The 13,269-nt window shown below is 39.4% G+C and overlaps 1 protein-coding gene across 1 annotated transcript in view; it reads right to left on the bottom strand.

Annotated features, from left to right (window-relative positions):
• Positions 1–13,269, bottom strand: part of LOC136864123 (proton myo-inositol cotransporter) — a 569,053-nt gene that overhangs the window by 178,504 nt on the left and 377,280 nt on the right. Inside the window, exon 6 of the mRNA XM_067140727.2 lies at positions 10,039–10,266. Within this exon, the coding sequence (XP_066996828.2) occupies positions 10,039–10,266 (228 nt within the window). The remainder of the gene's footprint in view (positions 1–10,038; positions 10,267–13,269) is intronic.

Raw genomic sequence — 13,269 nt, 5'->3', positions numbered from 1 at the left:
CTGTCATTTTAACACCTAAGTTTCTTACTGACGTACAATAGGGCACGACAGTATTATTTAAAACAACGAAGCCTGATCCACACGCTGTGAGCAACAGTGGACTTGGAAGCGTTTCATGCGATATCTAAAACTTGTTGAACTCCTTTGCAATAACTTAATACTCTGCGGAAAACTCTAAATTTTTAAATATGACTTGCTTTAATTTTGATGTGTTCTTTTTAGTGTATACCTGTCTTTTCAATTTAGTGTTATTATTTAAGTGTAAGTGTTTTGCACACATTTTTAATTCCACTTGCTAATTTTGAATTGTACAGCTGAGGATGACCTCGAGAGGAGGTCGAAACCGGTACCATAAACATGAAATATTATAATGTGTAGTCATTTAATTTTAGTATTGTGTTGAATGGTGGAAGATTTCCTTCTTACTCACCTGAAACAGTGTCAATATAGATCGAATATGAAGTTTCTTATATATGAAAGACATAATTTGAGAATTTTGAAAAAAGTGTTGTACGGTTAACTTTTTAGAGTATTTTGCTGTACGCAAAGAAATTCCCAATGGCGTCATTATACACTGATGAAGCAGGAACTCTAAAAGATCGTAAAAGATACTGGTTTGGACACCAATGATCAAAGTGATGAAGAATCCAACATTGTGAGAGTAGCAGCCAGTAACTTTGACAGTAGTTCAACAGAAATTGCTGACGAGTTAACTGATGTAGCGAATGAAGGTTTTTGACACCAGATATTCTACTTGTATGCTGAACTTATATTCAAATAGATTATAAAAATAGTATCAACATAACAACATGCAATCTGTATTCTATATTCCAAACCTGCTAACAACCGCTAGTAGAGCTTTGAGTAAGTGTACGTGCTGGCTGTCTGCTCCGCAAGCTGCTTCTGTGTCTGTGCTTCAGATGTCAAAAAACATTAGCATGCTCACTGGTTAGGAGTAATGACTGATTAGACAAGTTATACTTAATGCAATTATGAGTACTGCAACTCTGAATAACCAATCTCATTCATCAGTTGCCTCATCCGAGACAGTAATTAAGCATCCAGTTTCAGAAAATACTATGTAAAATTAAGGGGAAGTCACGAAAACTTTCCTAGTTCTTAAAGTTAAATTTTTACTCTTTACAAGGCATTTTGTACAATACCCCTTATTCCCCCACCTTATCCTACACTTCCCACATTAACACCTTTGCTACCAGCTCCCAGAGCAGCTTGCCACTGCTGTGGCCCAGCCATTTTGAAAAGCCACCTACTTGACTGATGAGTTCTACACAAGTGCATATTGAAGAAACTTACTGAAAAAAGTATTTATAGAAGTCATAACAGTTTTCATCACAGTTTTTTTTTTTTTTTTTTTTTTTTTACACCTTTGTGTACATCAAATACGGGAACTGTAGGACGGCAGAAAAGAAAATGTCACTGTTCCTGTCCAGATTACTATTCACCCTTCCAGCGATTGAACTACACACAGAATCACACTCACTCTCACTATCTGAAGCTATCAGATCATCACTATTATTACTGTGCAAAATATCACATTTCATCTTCTGAAATCTCTCTTATTACTACAAAATGTACTCGTTTGAAGCTTTGTCTACTACACAACCATCGTCACTTTAAATTTTAATCACTTTGAGAAGTGCCAAAATAAGCTTGAAAACAATGAGTTAAAGAACACACAGGGGAGGGTTTTACAGTGTTGAGAAAAGAGGACACTCAAGACATCTACAGGAAAAAAAAAAAAGAAACTTCTAGGTGGAACTCGTCTAGCCTCCAAAAACACAAGCACATCTGAGTGCACTAGACTGAACGAGCGCTAAACGACTTTACTCCTCTACAGGAAACTAGCTGAGAAGGAGTGGGTATGGGGGAACTGGGATGAGGAGAGAGTCCATCTATGAGAAGATTGTAGAACGTGAAGATGCAGAGATGGTCCTCTCTCTCTTTTGGGTTTTCATGTTGGTCAATTTCTCCCTCATCCCACACTGATAGTGTGTTTATTCTATAACACATTCCTGTTTATGTTGCTATCATTCTATTTGTAACTTACATAATACCTTAACGTACCATCACGGCAACAGAATGGTTTGGAAGCTACATACTAAGGTATTAATTATTTCTGAAAATTTCACCCAAATGTTTTGCTATTGTTCTGTACTTTTGTGTTAATTCTCTTAAAAGATTCTGCAGTCCAACAAAAAAGTGCAATACAAAATGACTTGAAACTACTACAATAAACACCAACTTGGAAAAGAAAGAAATGTAATGTAAAATGTAATTTAATGCAGTTATGTTTGTCTAAATTATATTAGGGTTGGGGCAAGTCATTGCAACCATTTTCTTTCTTGCAGATACCAGCCTAACTGGAAAATGAGAGGCATACATAAGGACAAGGTGGGAACTACATGTGTTAACACTGAAGAACACTCAAACATTGTGCCTCACATATTTATTACAGTAGTGTGCACAAGAATACTGGTTTCATGGTTCAAAATAATTACAGCCAAGCACACCTACATTACAGCACACACATACAGAGAGAGCAAGAGAGAGTCGACATGACATAACTGGATTTAAAGGCCCTCCAAGTTGTCCCCTGCAAAATTCACCACACGCTGCCAATGATGTGGGAGGCACAATACCATCTGCATCACCATTTGCCACACCATGTGTAAATCGAGTCAACTGTTGTCGCACAACATTGGAAATGTCCTCTTGTGTCTCAAACCGCCTACCACGTAGTGGTTCCTTCACCTTTCGTACAAGATGAAAGTCTCAGGGCAAAAGTTCACGAGAGTACGGCAGGTGCTCCAATTCTTCCCATCTCCGGCATCACAGTTGCCACCGTACACCCTCTGCTTTATGTGGTTTTGCGTTGTCGGCAAGTATGAGTGCACTGTCCACAAGATACAGATGTTTCTCCCGAATGCCATGTCATACCTGTTGCACCAAGAAATCCCTGCAGTACTCTGCACTCACTGTTCTGCCATGTATTACACAATGACACCCCTGATGTCATACGCGACGATCACTATCAATTTCACGGGGGAAGAAATCTAACGGAACTTCTGATGCCTTGGTGATCCGGCATGTCGCCACTCCGCGAACTGATGTTCGAGTTCCGGTTCGTATGCTCTGGCCCAAAATTCATGGATGGCAATTATTAGTGACAAGAAGTGGTTGCCATTCTATTGTCAAGCGTGCTAGGTGGTCTGAGTATGTTTAATATCACATCCACCATTTAACTTCCGTCAGTGCATGTGGTACCCACCGCAGTGTGATTTTGTGCAGCTGCAGCTCTGTCTGCAATATCCTGTGGATGGTGAGTTTTTCGATGCCATTTACCCTCTCTAACTCCAGTAGCGCCCATTGTCTGTCTTCCTGCAGGAGCTACTCGATGATGGCACGTGCCACGTCGGTCCGCATACTGACAGGTTGTCTCAAGCATTGCTGATCACCGGTTGCCACACGTCCTTGTTGAAACTTTCCTACCCACCATGCTACTGTACAGTATGGGAGGGTATTATTCCCAAGGGCTTCCACCAATTCACCGTGACATTCTCTCGCATTTCTCCCCTAAAGAACGGCGATTTTGATGTACGCGCACTACTCAACACGGGTTAATTCCATCTCCCACGACGCTCGCCACACAACTGATTTCACAGCACACTCTATGCTACTACCAGCAATCAAAGAGCCATCTGTTGTGAATACACACTATGCCTGCATAATTTCCATGCGACAAATAGCAGTTTGTGATCCACTTGTATATCGGCAAGAAAAGAAATAGTTGCAATAACTTTTTTCCCAACCCTCGTATTATGAGCTACACTCTGGTGTTTTTTTTTTTTTTTTTACACCAACACACAGGTTTTATGGTGATGACTGAAGAGGAATGGGCTAGAAGTGGGAAGGAAGCGGCCGTGGCCTTAAGGTATTTGCCTGGCGTGAAAATGGGAAACCACGGAAAACCATCTTCAGGGCTGCCGACAGTAGGGTTTGAACCCACTATCTCCCGAAAACTGGATACTGACCGCACTTAAGCAACTGCAGCTATCAAGCTATGTCCCACTGTTTTAATCTACTAGTGATAATATTAGAAATGTCAGCTGAACTTCCTTAAAATGTGGATGGAAATCAAAAAAGGTATTCTTAAGCTTTTTGCACAATGTGTGTAAACACGTTCATAGCATGCCTTTCCAATGTTGTAAGTTTTTGACTTGAAGAAAACCTACTTGCTTATCAACAAAAGTTTTATCTATGTTATTTTCTGTGAAATTGAATAATTACATCAAAATATATTTTAAAGGATTTTTTTGTCCTAGAAAATACCTTTAACCCATCTTGCTTTTTTAAAATAAAAGCAAGCATCGAAAGGTTTTTGTCCCAACGTGCAGTGACAAACCTAAATATTTGTACACTTAGCTATGCTGTGTTGATTCTAATATAATTTCCCATTGAAGATAAGAGCATAACACTAAAAGGGCAACAGAAACACATCTAAAATTTTGAACTCCAATAAAATTCAGAAGAAAAAAGCCAGAATAAAAGAAAAAATAATTGTGCAACATACATCTGATTCCAATACCTAACTGTACGAAGCATCTTCACCAACCAATTGGTCATGAGCAGAGCATAAAAACGTCTCAATAGATGATTATACTCATATAGCCGAGTTGCAGCTAAGTTTATGCAGAGAAGTAATTCGGCTCTAATTATATAGAAAAATACTATCACCAAAATTTTGACATGTGTGCTTACTGCTGAAGGGGATGCATCTGAAAAGGCTGAGATGTTAACAACCAGGTTTGCATTTGAGGACAAAGAACACCAAATATTTGAAAATTTCTAAACTGTAAATTTCGAAAAGAAAGACATAATACCAAACAAAGCAAGAAAACAAAATGGAATTGATTCAAACATAAGTCTATGAATGATGACATTATTTCACCTTTTCCAGCCAAGCTGTGTCCTTTTGGCATATGAACATGATAAATAATGCAAAATCTCCAAGGATTATTACTGTATTAGTTCTTTAGTAAAAAAGAAGAATCATCATCTTTAAAAAGGGGGGAGGGGGAAATGCTCTATACACAATTAAAAATTATTATGGAGACTGCGATGCTGGTGAATTAATGGTTCAGAGGTAGTTTGTGAAATAAAAAGCATGGGATTTCAACTTGGAGAACACCGATTGCTCTGGAAGAATTTCAGCAGTGGACACCAAAGTTGTACAAAAACTAAGCTGAGGCTAACTGTTGTGGTGCCCGCTCTGAAACTGGCACGTTACGATGAAAGTTCCAGTTTGTGCCAGTTGGTTCGACCAGTGAACAGTAAGCTGCGCTTAGTTCATCGGTAAGCCCGGTATATTAAAAAAGGCACAGCAGGAGAGACTTGAGGAGCAAGCTGGTAGTCACATCAAGCTGACGTACGTGCTTCCCGCTTAGTCACTCTTCTCGCCAGGCTATTTGTACTTCTGAGTACTAGTCAGGCAACTTGTACTTATTAGTGCAAACAGGAATGACCAATATCTGTAAGCTTGTGCACTTTTAAGAGCACTTCACGAGTGTACATCATGGTCACTGAAGGAGCAATCGCCGCTTTTCGGTGCTTACCGTATAATCTCCAATACGACCCACCACTGAATAAGACCCGCACCTGTATTTTGAAAGAACAAAATTTTTTAAAAAAGTGAAGTCAAAATTATTTAGGCCTACAATCTTTACTAACACACATCAAATGATTAGAAAATACAAATAAAAGTAAACAAACACTTCCAGAGCGATATCCAATGAGTTCATTCATTCATTCATTCATTCATCCATCATCATCATCATCATCATCATCATCATCATCATCATCATCATCATCATCATCATCATCATCATCATCATCATCACCACCACCACCACCACCACCTTCCCACAAAATGTGGTCGTCACTGCCATCCATAGCATTAGAAATGCTACATTTCCTGAAGCTCTTCCATATGAGGTCTCCAGGGATACGATTCTCCAGGGATACGATTCCATGCAGTCAAAATTCACGAACACAGCAGCTGAACTTCCGGGCGCTGTATGCGACCAGTTGGCATTAGTGTGTGATTATTGGCCGCCATCCATTCTGTATAGAGCTGTTTCAAGGCTGGTTTAAATGGACGGTTCACGCAGACATCCAGCGGCTGTAGCATAGACATCATCCCACCTGGACTGCTAGGTCGGTTTTCCCATCCTTGATATGTTTCTTCACAGTGTCTGTTGTGTGGCCGCGGTAACCGTCGAGAACAAGCAAGCTCTTTTGTCCCAATAAGGCACCAGGGTGACGTTGCCAGACACACTTGACCCAGTCTTTCATAAGTGAACTGTCCATCCAGCCGGAGTTCTGAGATCTGTCGATAACAACAGCGGGTAGATTTTTAGGAAAAGTATTTCGCTTGAGAACAATGTACGGTGGCAATTTGATTTCGTCGGTGAGAATACACAACATTACTGTACACAGTTGTTTTTCATTACCACCTGTTCTAATGGTAACACTTTTCACACCCTTAACATTCACAGTCCTGTCCACTGGCATTTCAAAGTAGACTGGTGTCTGATCTGCACTGCCAATTTGGGAAAGCAAATATGCATTTTCCTTCCGCAACTGACTTATGTGACGCTGAAACGACAATAACTTCTCATCGTAGGCACCAGGAAGACTGTGAAAGTGAGGTATGCCTACGTACGCTCAATCCGTTTCTTTTATAAAAATTACAAACCCATCCTCGGCTTGCCTTAAACCCTTCTGTTGAAAGTTCCTTTGCGATCTCTAATGCCTTTAGCTGACACATTTCAGTAGACACACCACATCCCAATTCCCGCCTTTCTGTCACATATTTATAAAGTTTCCTTTCAATTTCTGGAAACTGTACGCTCAGTCCACGAAAAGCTCTACGATCACCACTACATGTTAATAGCGCATTTTTCTTCTTTCTCCAATAGCGAATACACGACTCGTCAATATCGTATTTCCTACCGGCGGCACGATTTCCAATAATTTCGCCTTCCCGAACTACTTTAGTTTCTCACTCGCAGTAAAAGATTGCAAATGCTTTGTGGAATTCATGTTAATACTCCGAGAACGTGCGTGAGACTGACACCAAGCGCAGAAGTAGTGTATACTGAGAGCGGAGAGAGCATTGTTACCAAGCCACGCCGGAGGTGATGCCCGATTTACGCGCATTCGGAAAGATAAATTTTCGAAAATTTTAAATAAGATCCGCACCCAATTTTGGAGGAGATATTTTCGAAAAAACAATGCAGGTGGTACTCAAGATTATACTGTACTCGCTGATCTCTTAAAGTGACCTGTACCAACACTGGAAGACAACAACAGGGAATCAGAGACGGCAACGCCGGAGCTGGAGATTGTGGCGGAGCCAGACCCGTTCAGGGACAGGTGTGGCCCCCACCGACTGCTGCTTTTTTCTCCAAGGGCCACTTAGAGCCAGAGAACAAGGCACTGCTCATCTACCACAGACCGGAGTAATGCGCACTTTCTGAAAGGGGCTTAGTCCTTGACAGAATCCACTGTCCCCACCACCGAGGCAACCATTTCTGTCTAGTGCTTCCTACCCGGAGGACTAAACATAAGACTTGAACCTCGTTAAGATGTCTCGGTTCACATACAACGTGCTCAAATGACCGCAATAGTCTGTGTACCTCACGACGACACACGGACGCGCTGCTATTCACTTTGTTTTGAGGGGTTACCCGAGAGTTTAATGCATGGTTATGCCTACAGATGGAGTATAACTTCGATTAGACATACCTTGAGTTGCTAAGGTCTCGAGGTATACTGTACGAACATTGGAACCCAATCTACAGAATTAATGTTCACATACCAGATGTTACAAAACATGTTCCCCGAATTTTTTTTAACTGTGTATATCATGACAGAATCATCACAAGACAGCAGTTTGTGTCATAATTTGTATATAGAAAATAAAATAATTGTTCATGTTGTACTTTGGACATTTGTATACTCTACAAAAATCCGATCATAAGCATTTAGTAAAGCATACACACAGTTCTTGTTGCATTGCATTGGTCATAAACTGTTAGAGTAAACACTGTATGGAGAAGTATTCCATCAGCAATATATCCATAAAATACAACTAAATAGATCTGCTTTTGAAACGAATGGCACCAAGCTCGATAGCTGCAGTCGCTTAAGTGCAGCCAGTATCCAGTATTCGGGAGATAGTAGGTTCGAACCCCACTGTCGGCAGCCCTGGAGATGGTTTTCCGTGGTTTCCCCACTTTCACACCAGGCAAATGCTGGGGCTGTACCTTAATTAGGCCATGGCCGCTTCCTTCCCCCCCCCCCCCCCCTAGCCATTTCCTCTCACATCGTTGCCATAAGACCTATCTGTGTCGGTGCGACGTAAAGCAAAAAAAGAAGAAGAAGAAACGAATAGCAACTGAAGATGGAAAATTGATGTCCATGGTGATATTGTGGAGAAACTATCGAAATGGAATATTCATCAATAGGAAGGTATGTTCCGTATTTAGTGAGATTTCAAAAGGTATTCTTTGCTACAAGTAATTTTGGATGTGTACCGCAATTGGTTGGTGAAGTTTATTGAAAACATTTAACAGATGAGATTAGAACTAATAGAAAGTACACTTAGACATTTAAAGCCTCATGTATGTACACTCACCAACAGAGGGTTGCACAATACTCATTTTCTTTACAAGTTGTTTTATGTCACACAGGCACAGATATGTCACGGAAAGAAGCAGCCATGGCCTTTATTGACGTATAGCCCCAGCATTTGCCTGGTGTGAAAATTGGAAACCATGGAAAACCATCTTCAGAGCAGCCAACAATCGGGTTCAAACCCACTATCTCACGAATGCCATCTCACAGCTGTGCACCTCTAACTGCACAGCCAACTCTCTCAGTATATAGATTATTATGATTGGTGTGGAAAGACCTCCCAGTCAGATATCTGTCATCCTGATTTTCACAGGTTTCACATTCAACAGAATTCTTTGAATGGAATTACCATTAGTTATTTCAATGCTATTGAGAAATATTTGGAAAACTACTTCACCCCTATGGCATCCACTTCTATGGAAACAGTTTTTAATTGCCATAAAATTTCCAAGTAGTTCATTATGGAGAGGGGGATGAAGAATATTGAGAAAATATACATTTACTCAATAAATCTGTTTCATCTGTACATAGAAAACATCACAACTATCCAAATAATACAACAAACCTTCACTGGCAAGTGCAGAATTCTTCAGACACTGGGTTACTTCTTTCATACATTGTTTATCCCCATATAAACGGCTGCATATTAGAAAATGATTTCTTACTCTTTCTAAATAAACATTAATTGCAGAAGATATAGTGAATGAGATAGTAGGAAGTCTGTAACCCAGAAGGAACGATTTCTTGAAGATAGTCTAGAAGATGGAGATCAGCTTAAACAAGTAATATTCATATCCATCCTATATATCTCAGAATAAATGTGACATACTGAAGATAAGGGAATCTGAAACCTATTAGTTCACTATGCAATACTTATCTTGCAAAAAAATATGAGGTGAAGTAAGCAAAAGAAAGGAACAGGGGAATCTATGAAACATGGGATCAACATGTTGGATCACATAAGAATAGGACTTCTAGTAGCTTTAGCTCTGTTCAGCAAGTTGCATATAGTAAATAATGAGCACCTACACCAACATCTGTTCATTTGCTTATGTTATCTATACATCAGCACTTCGCTCATTGGCAGATCTGCTGTAATGGCTTAAAATGAATCTACATTTGTTTTTTCATATATACTGAAATAGTATAACACCAATATAATGATCCATTATATTGGTATTATAAATTGGACCATTATATTGGTATTATAAATTTACTCATTCAGGACAAATATTTTAGGTTCCCTATGGGAATCAACATCTACATCATACTGAAATAGTATACCGTTAAAAGTAGCAAGATCATAATTTATTTACATACATGACAGTATTAATTCCTCCCAACTGCTGCACAGCCTGTAGCACACAGCCCACAACAAGGGCACGCCTTGTACTTGGAGACTGCAACACCTGTAACCACATTGCTTTGTCACTGCGTTCAATATCCATTTCTTCCTGCATGCACGCAGTCTTAATCATTTCCAATTCCTCTTCAACGGGAAAGTTTTCTCCTCGTATTGAACGTAGAACTTTCAAGGCATCCTGATATCTGTAAGAGAAACAAATTTTTAACAGTCATTCATAAAGTGCTTAATGGCTGGTGGAACAATATATGAAAGAAAAAGGTTGACCATTCCAAGTCCTTGTCAGTTCACTTCTTCTCATCTCCCACACTTAAATTTGTACAGTTGTTAACATATCTTTGATTTGAAGCTTCCACAGTCCGTTGAAGTAAAATTATATTCTTTGTCCGGGTTGGACCATGTTGTTGATATATGTACAGTACATTATGTGCAGGTTGCTAATAATTAAATTGAATACATTGAATACATCAATGCAACTGATTTTTATCACAGGCATATACCTGTATTCACTCCATGGTAATCAGCCTTCCAACACAGATAAAATCTACTACATTCCTGGTCTTTTAGTCTCCTCTTATAATTCTGTTTCCCTTCCCAAACTCATGAGAGTATCAAGGAAAATGCTTGGAATGAAGAATACTGAATATATTCAAAATATGGACAACAGAACAATGACTGTCCAACCAGGACAAAGAATATAGTGATAATGCCACAGGTTAATGAGTGTTTCACAAACTCAACTGTTTCTGTAACAGAAAATTGTTAACCATGAAAAAGAAACATACCACTACTTCATACTGCACTAATATTTGAATACTGTATGACAATGGCGTGTGGTGAATATATTTGTTGCCCCAGTTGCAAAAATTTAAAAAAAAAGACAATCGCAGCCCCACAACTCTAAAGCCAACATTACTATTTTACACATACATACATACATTACATACATACATACAGAAATAAAACAATTAAGGTATGAAAGAACTTTCTTATTATAACTCACTCGGATGGGAATATTTTCAACCACATACTCGCACGTATTTCCAAATTGGTATTCACGGTAGCGACGGCACCATTATAATTTAAGCTAGAGCAAAGTTTAAAAAATGTACTTTTCAGTTTCACCCACTGAAATGAAATGGCGTATGGCTTTTAGTGCCAAGAGATCACAGGACGGGTTCAGCTCGCCAGACGCAGGTCTTTTGATTTGACTCCCTTAGGTGACCTGCGCGTCGCAATGAGGATGAAATGATGAAGATAACACATACACCCAGCCCCCGTGCCAGGGAAATTAACCAATGACGGTTAAAATTCCAGACCCTGCCGGGAATCGAACCCGGAACCCCTGTGACCAAAGGCCAGCACGCTAACCATTTAGCCATGGAGCCGGACACCCACTGACGCTTCATGGTTTTCACAGAAATATACGGGGACTAACTCTGTTTTTAATTTTAAAAGCCTAACCTAAACTGAATGAGCAAAATTTAGCAGGTATTTTACTGCTGCCAAAGTTTTACAGTTTCACTCACTTACTGAGCGTAGGAACAGCAACGATAAATGAAGGGAAATATTCCTCACAATGTATACCACTGTTATATTCACGAAGAATGCTACAGAAGTCACAAAAACTTCACCTAGGATCCAAGAGGAACACTACAAAAATTCATAAGATATCATCATTACAGGCAAACCCACTCGTCCAGAGCAACCAAATACAAAATTCTTTTACTTGACGCTTGGCTTTATGCTCGTACTGGGCAACCTGAATGTTTTTCCACGGGCATCGAAAAACATACTCAACACAAGTTATCAATGAATCTCTCCCGAAAACTTCGTACATGCTGAAGTCCAAAAATATAATGAATACTTTTATTACAATTGATTTCATAAAATGGCTATTTCTATTAGAAAAACTAGCTGCAAGTGGCTATACTGTTTTTCTTGTAGCCTCTAGTGTGTGGCTCTGAACACTTCAAGTGTTAGCTACAACTAGAATGCACCCAAGCTACCTGCTCTGCCGCCATAAGATGCTGTGTATCTCGAGCGAGGCGAACACCTATCATCCCGCCACCCCAAGAGAAGGAGGCTTTAAGCTCGTGAGTCAACGAGGCGACTTGAATTTTGTTGGGGTAGATCTCTTTCGTGCCAGTGAAGAAACCCAGCTTGCTGGAGAGACCTAGACTGCAGTAGAGCGAACAGATTGAGACAGCTGTACTTGTCTTGACTTAGCTGTTTGCAGTTTTTTTTAACTTGATAAAGGAACGTTCTAAGGAATAATAAGGAAATCTACATGAAAAATTATCCACCCTCTCACCGCTGGGGTAGCTGGGGTTCAGCGCACATTACTGCTATATGAAAGAACATGAGGTAGGGTAAGATGCAACCTGGTGGAATGATGAAGTAGAGAAAAAAAAAATTGTGGAATGAATGGAAAACAATCAAGGCTAAAGAAACTGAGAATGTGAAGAAAATAGGAGGTATAACAAAGCATAAATGATATTTAAGAAACTGGTTGATGACCAAAAATAGGAAAAGCCTGAACTATTTACTCAGAAAATAAGAGAATATCTGAACCATAGAAAGAAACTTATATGGAATGGTAAAGAAAATAGGAAGAGTGAAAATGTTTAACAGGATTAGTAAAGGACAAAGAGTAATACAGAAAACACCAGCAGAAAAATAAAGCAGACGAAAGAAAGCATTTATTACCTGTTAAATATTGACACATGCATTACTTAAAACAAAAATTTCTATCCGCCAAGAGGAACTAAAAGACATTGTTGAGTTGGAAGTAGAGCTGGCAGTTATAAAGATGAAGACAGGAAGAAAACTGCAGGAATAGATAGAGTTGTGGAAATAATGCAGGCCCTTGTAATTGGAGTAGATATACAGAATGATCATGGGTACTGTATATGAAAAGAGAAATAGGTCTCGGACAGTTTGGAAAAGGGAATTATTATACTTATTTACAACAACAAAAAATACTTCTAGTATTCTCCCCATGCATTTGACAACAGAGATGAAACAGTGATTCCTCTACAGTTATACTTCCTTATATCCTTTCTTGAAAATATGAATCACAACTCCCTTTTGTCTGCAACCTCCTCCCTTCACACACCCCTGATCAGCCTAAATGACCAGAACTATTACAAAAGGTCCATTTACTTTGATCTGGAGTAACTAAGTCA

This window comes from Anabrus simplex, chromosome 2 (genome assembly GCF_040414725.1).
Source record: "Anabrus simplex isolate iqAnaSimp1 chromosome 2, ASM4041472v1, whole genome shotgun sequence".
NCBI lineage: Eukaryota > Metazoa > Arthropoda > Insecta > Orthoptera > Tettigoniidae > Anabrus > Anabrus simplex.
This window is presented reverse-complemented; position numbering and strand designations above follow the sequence as displayed.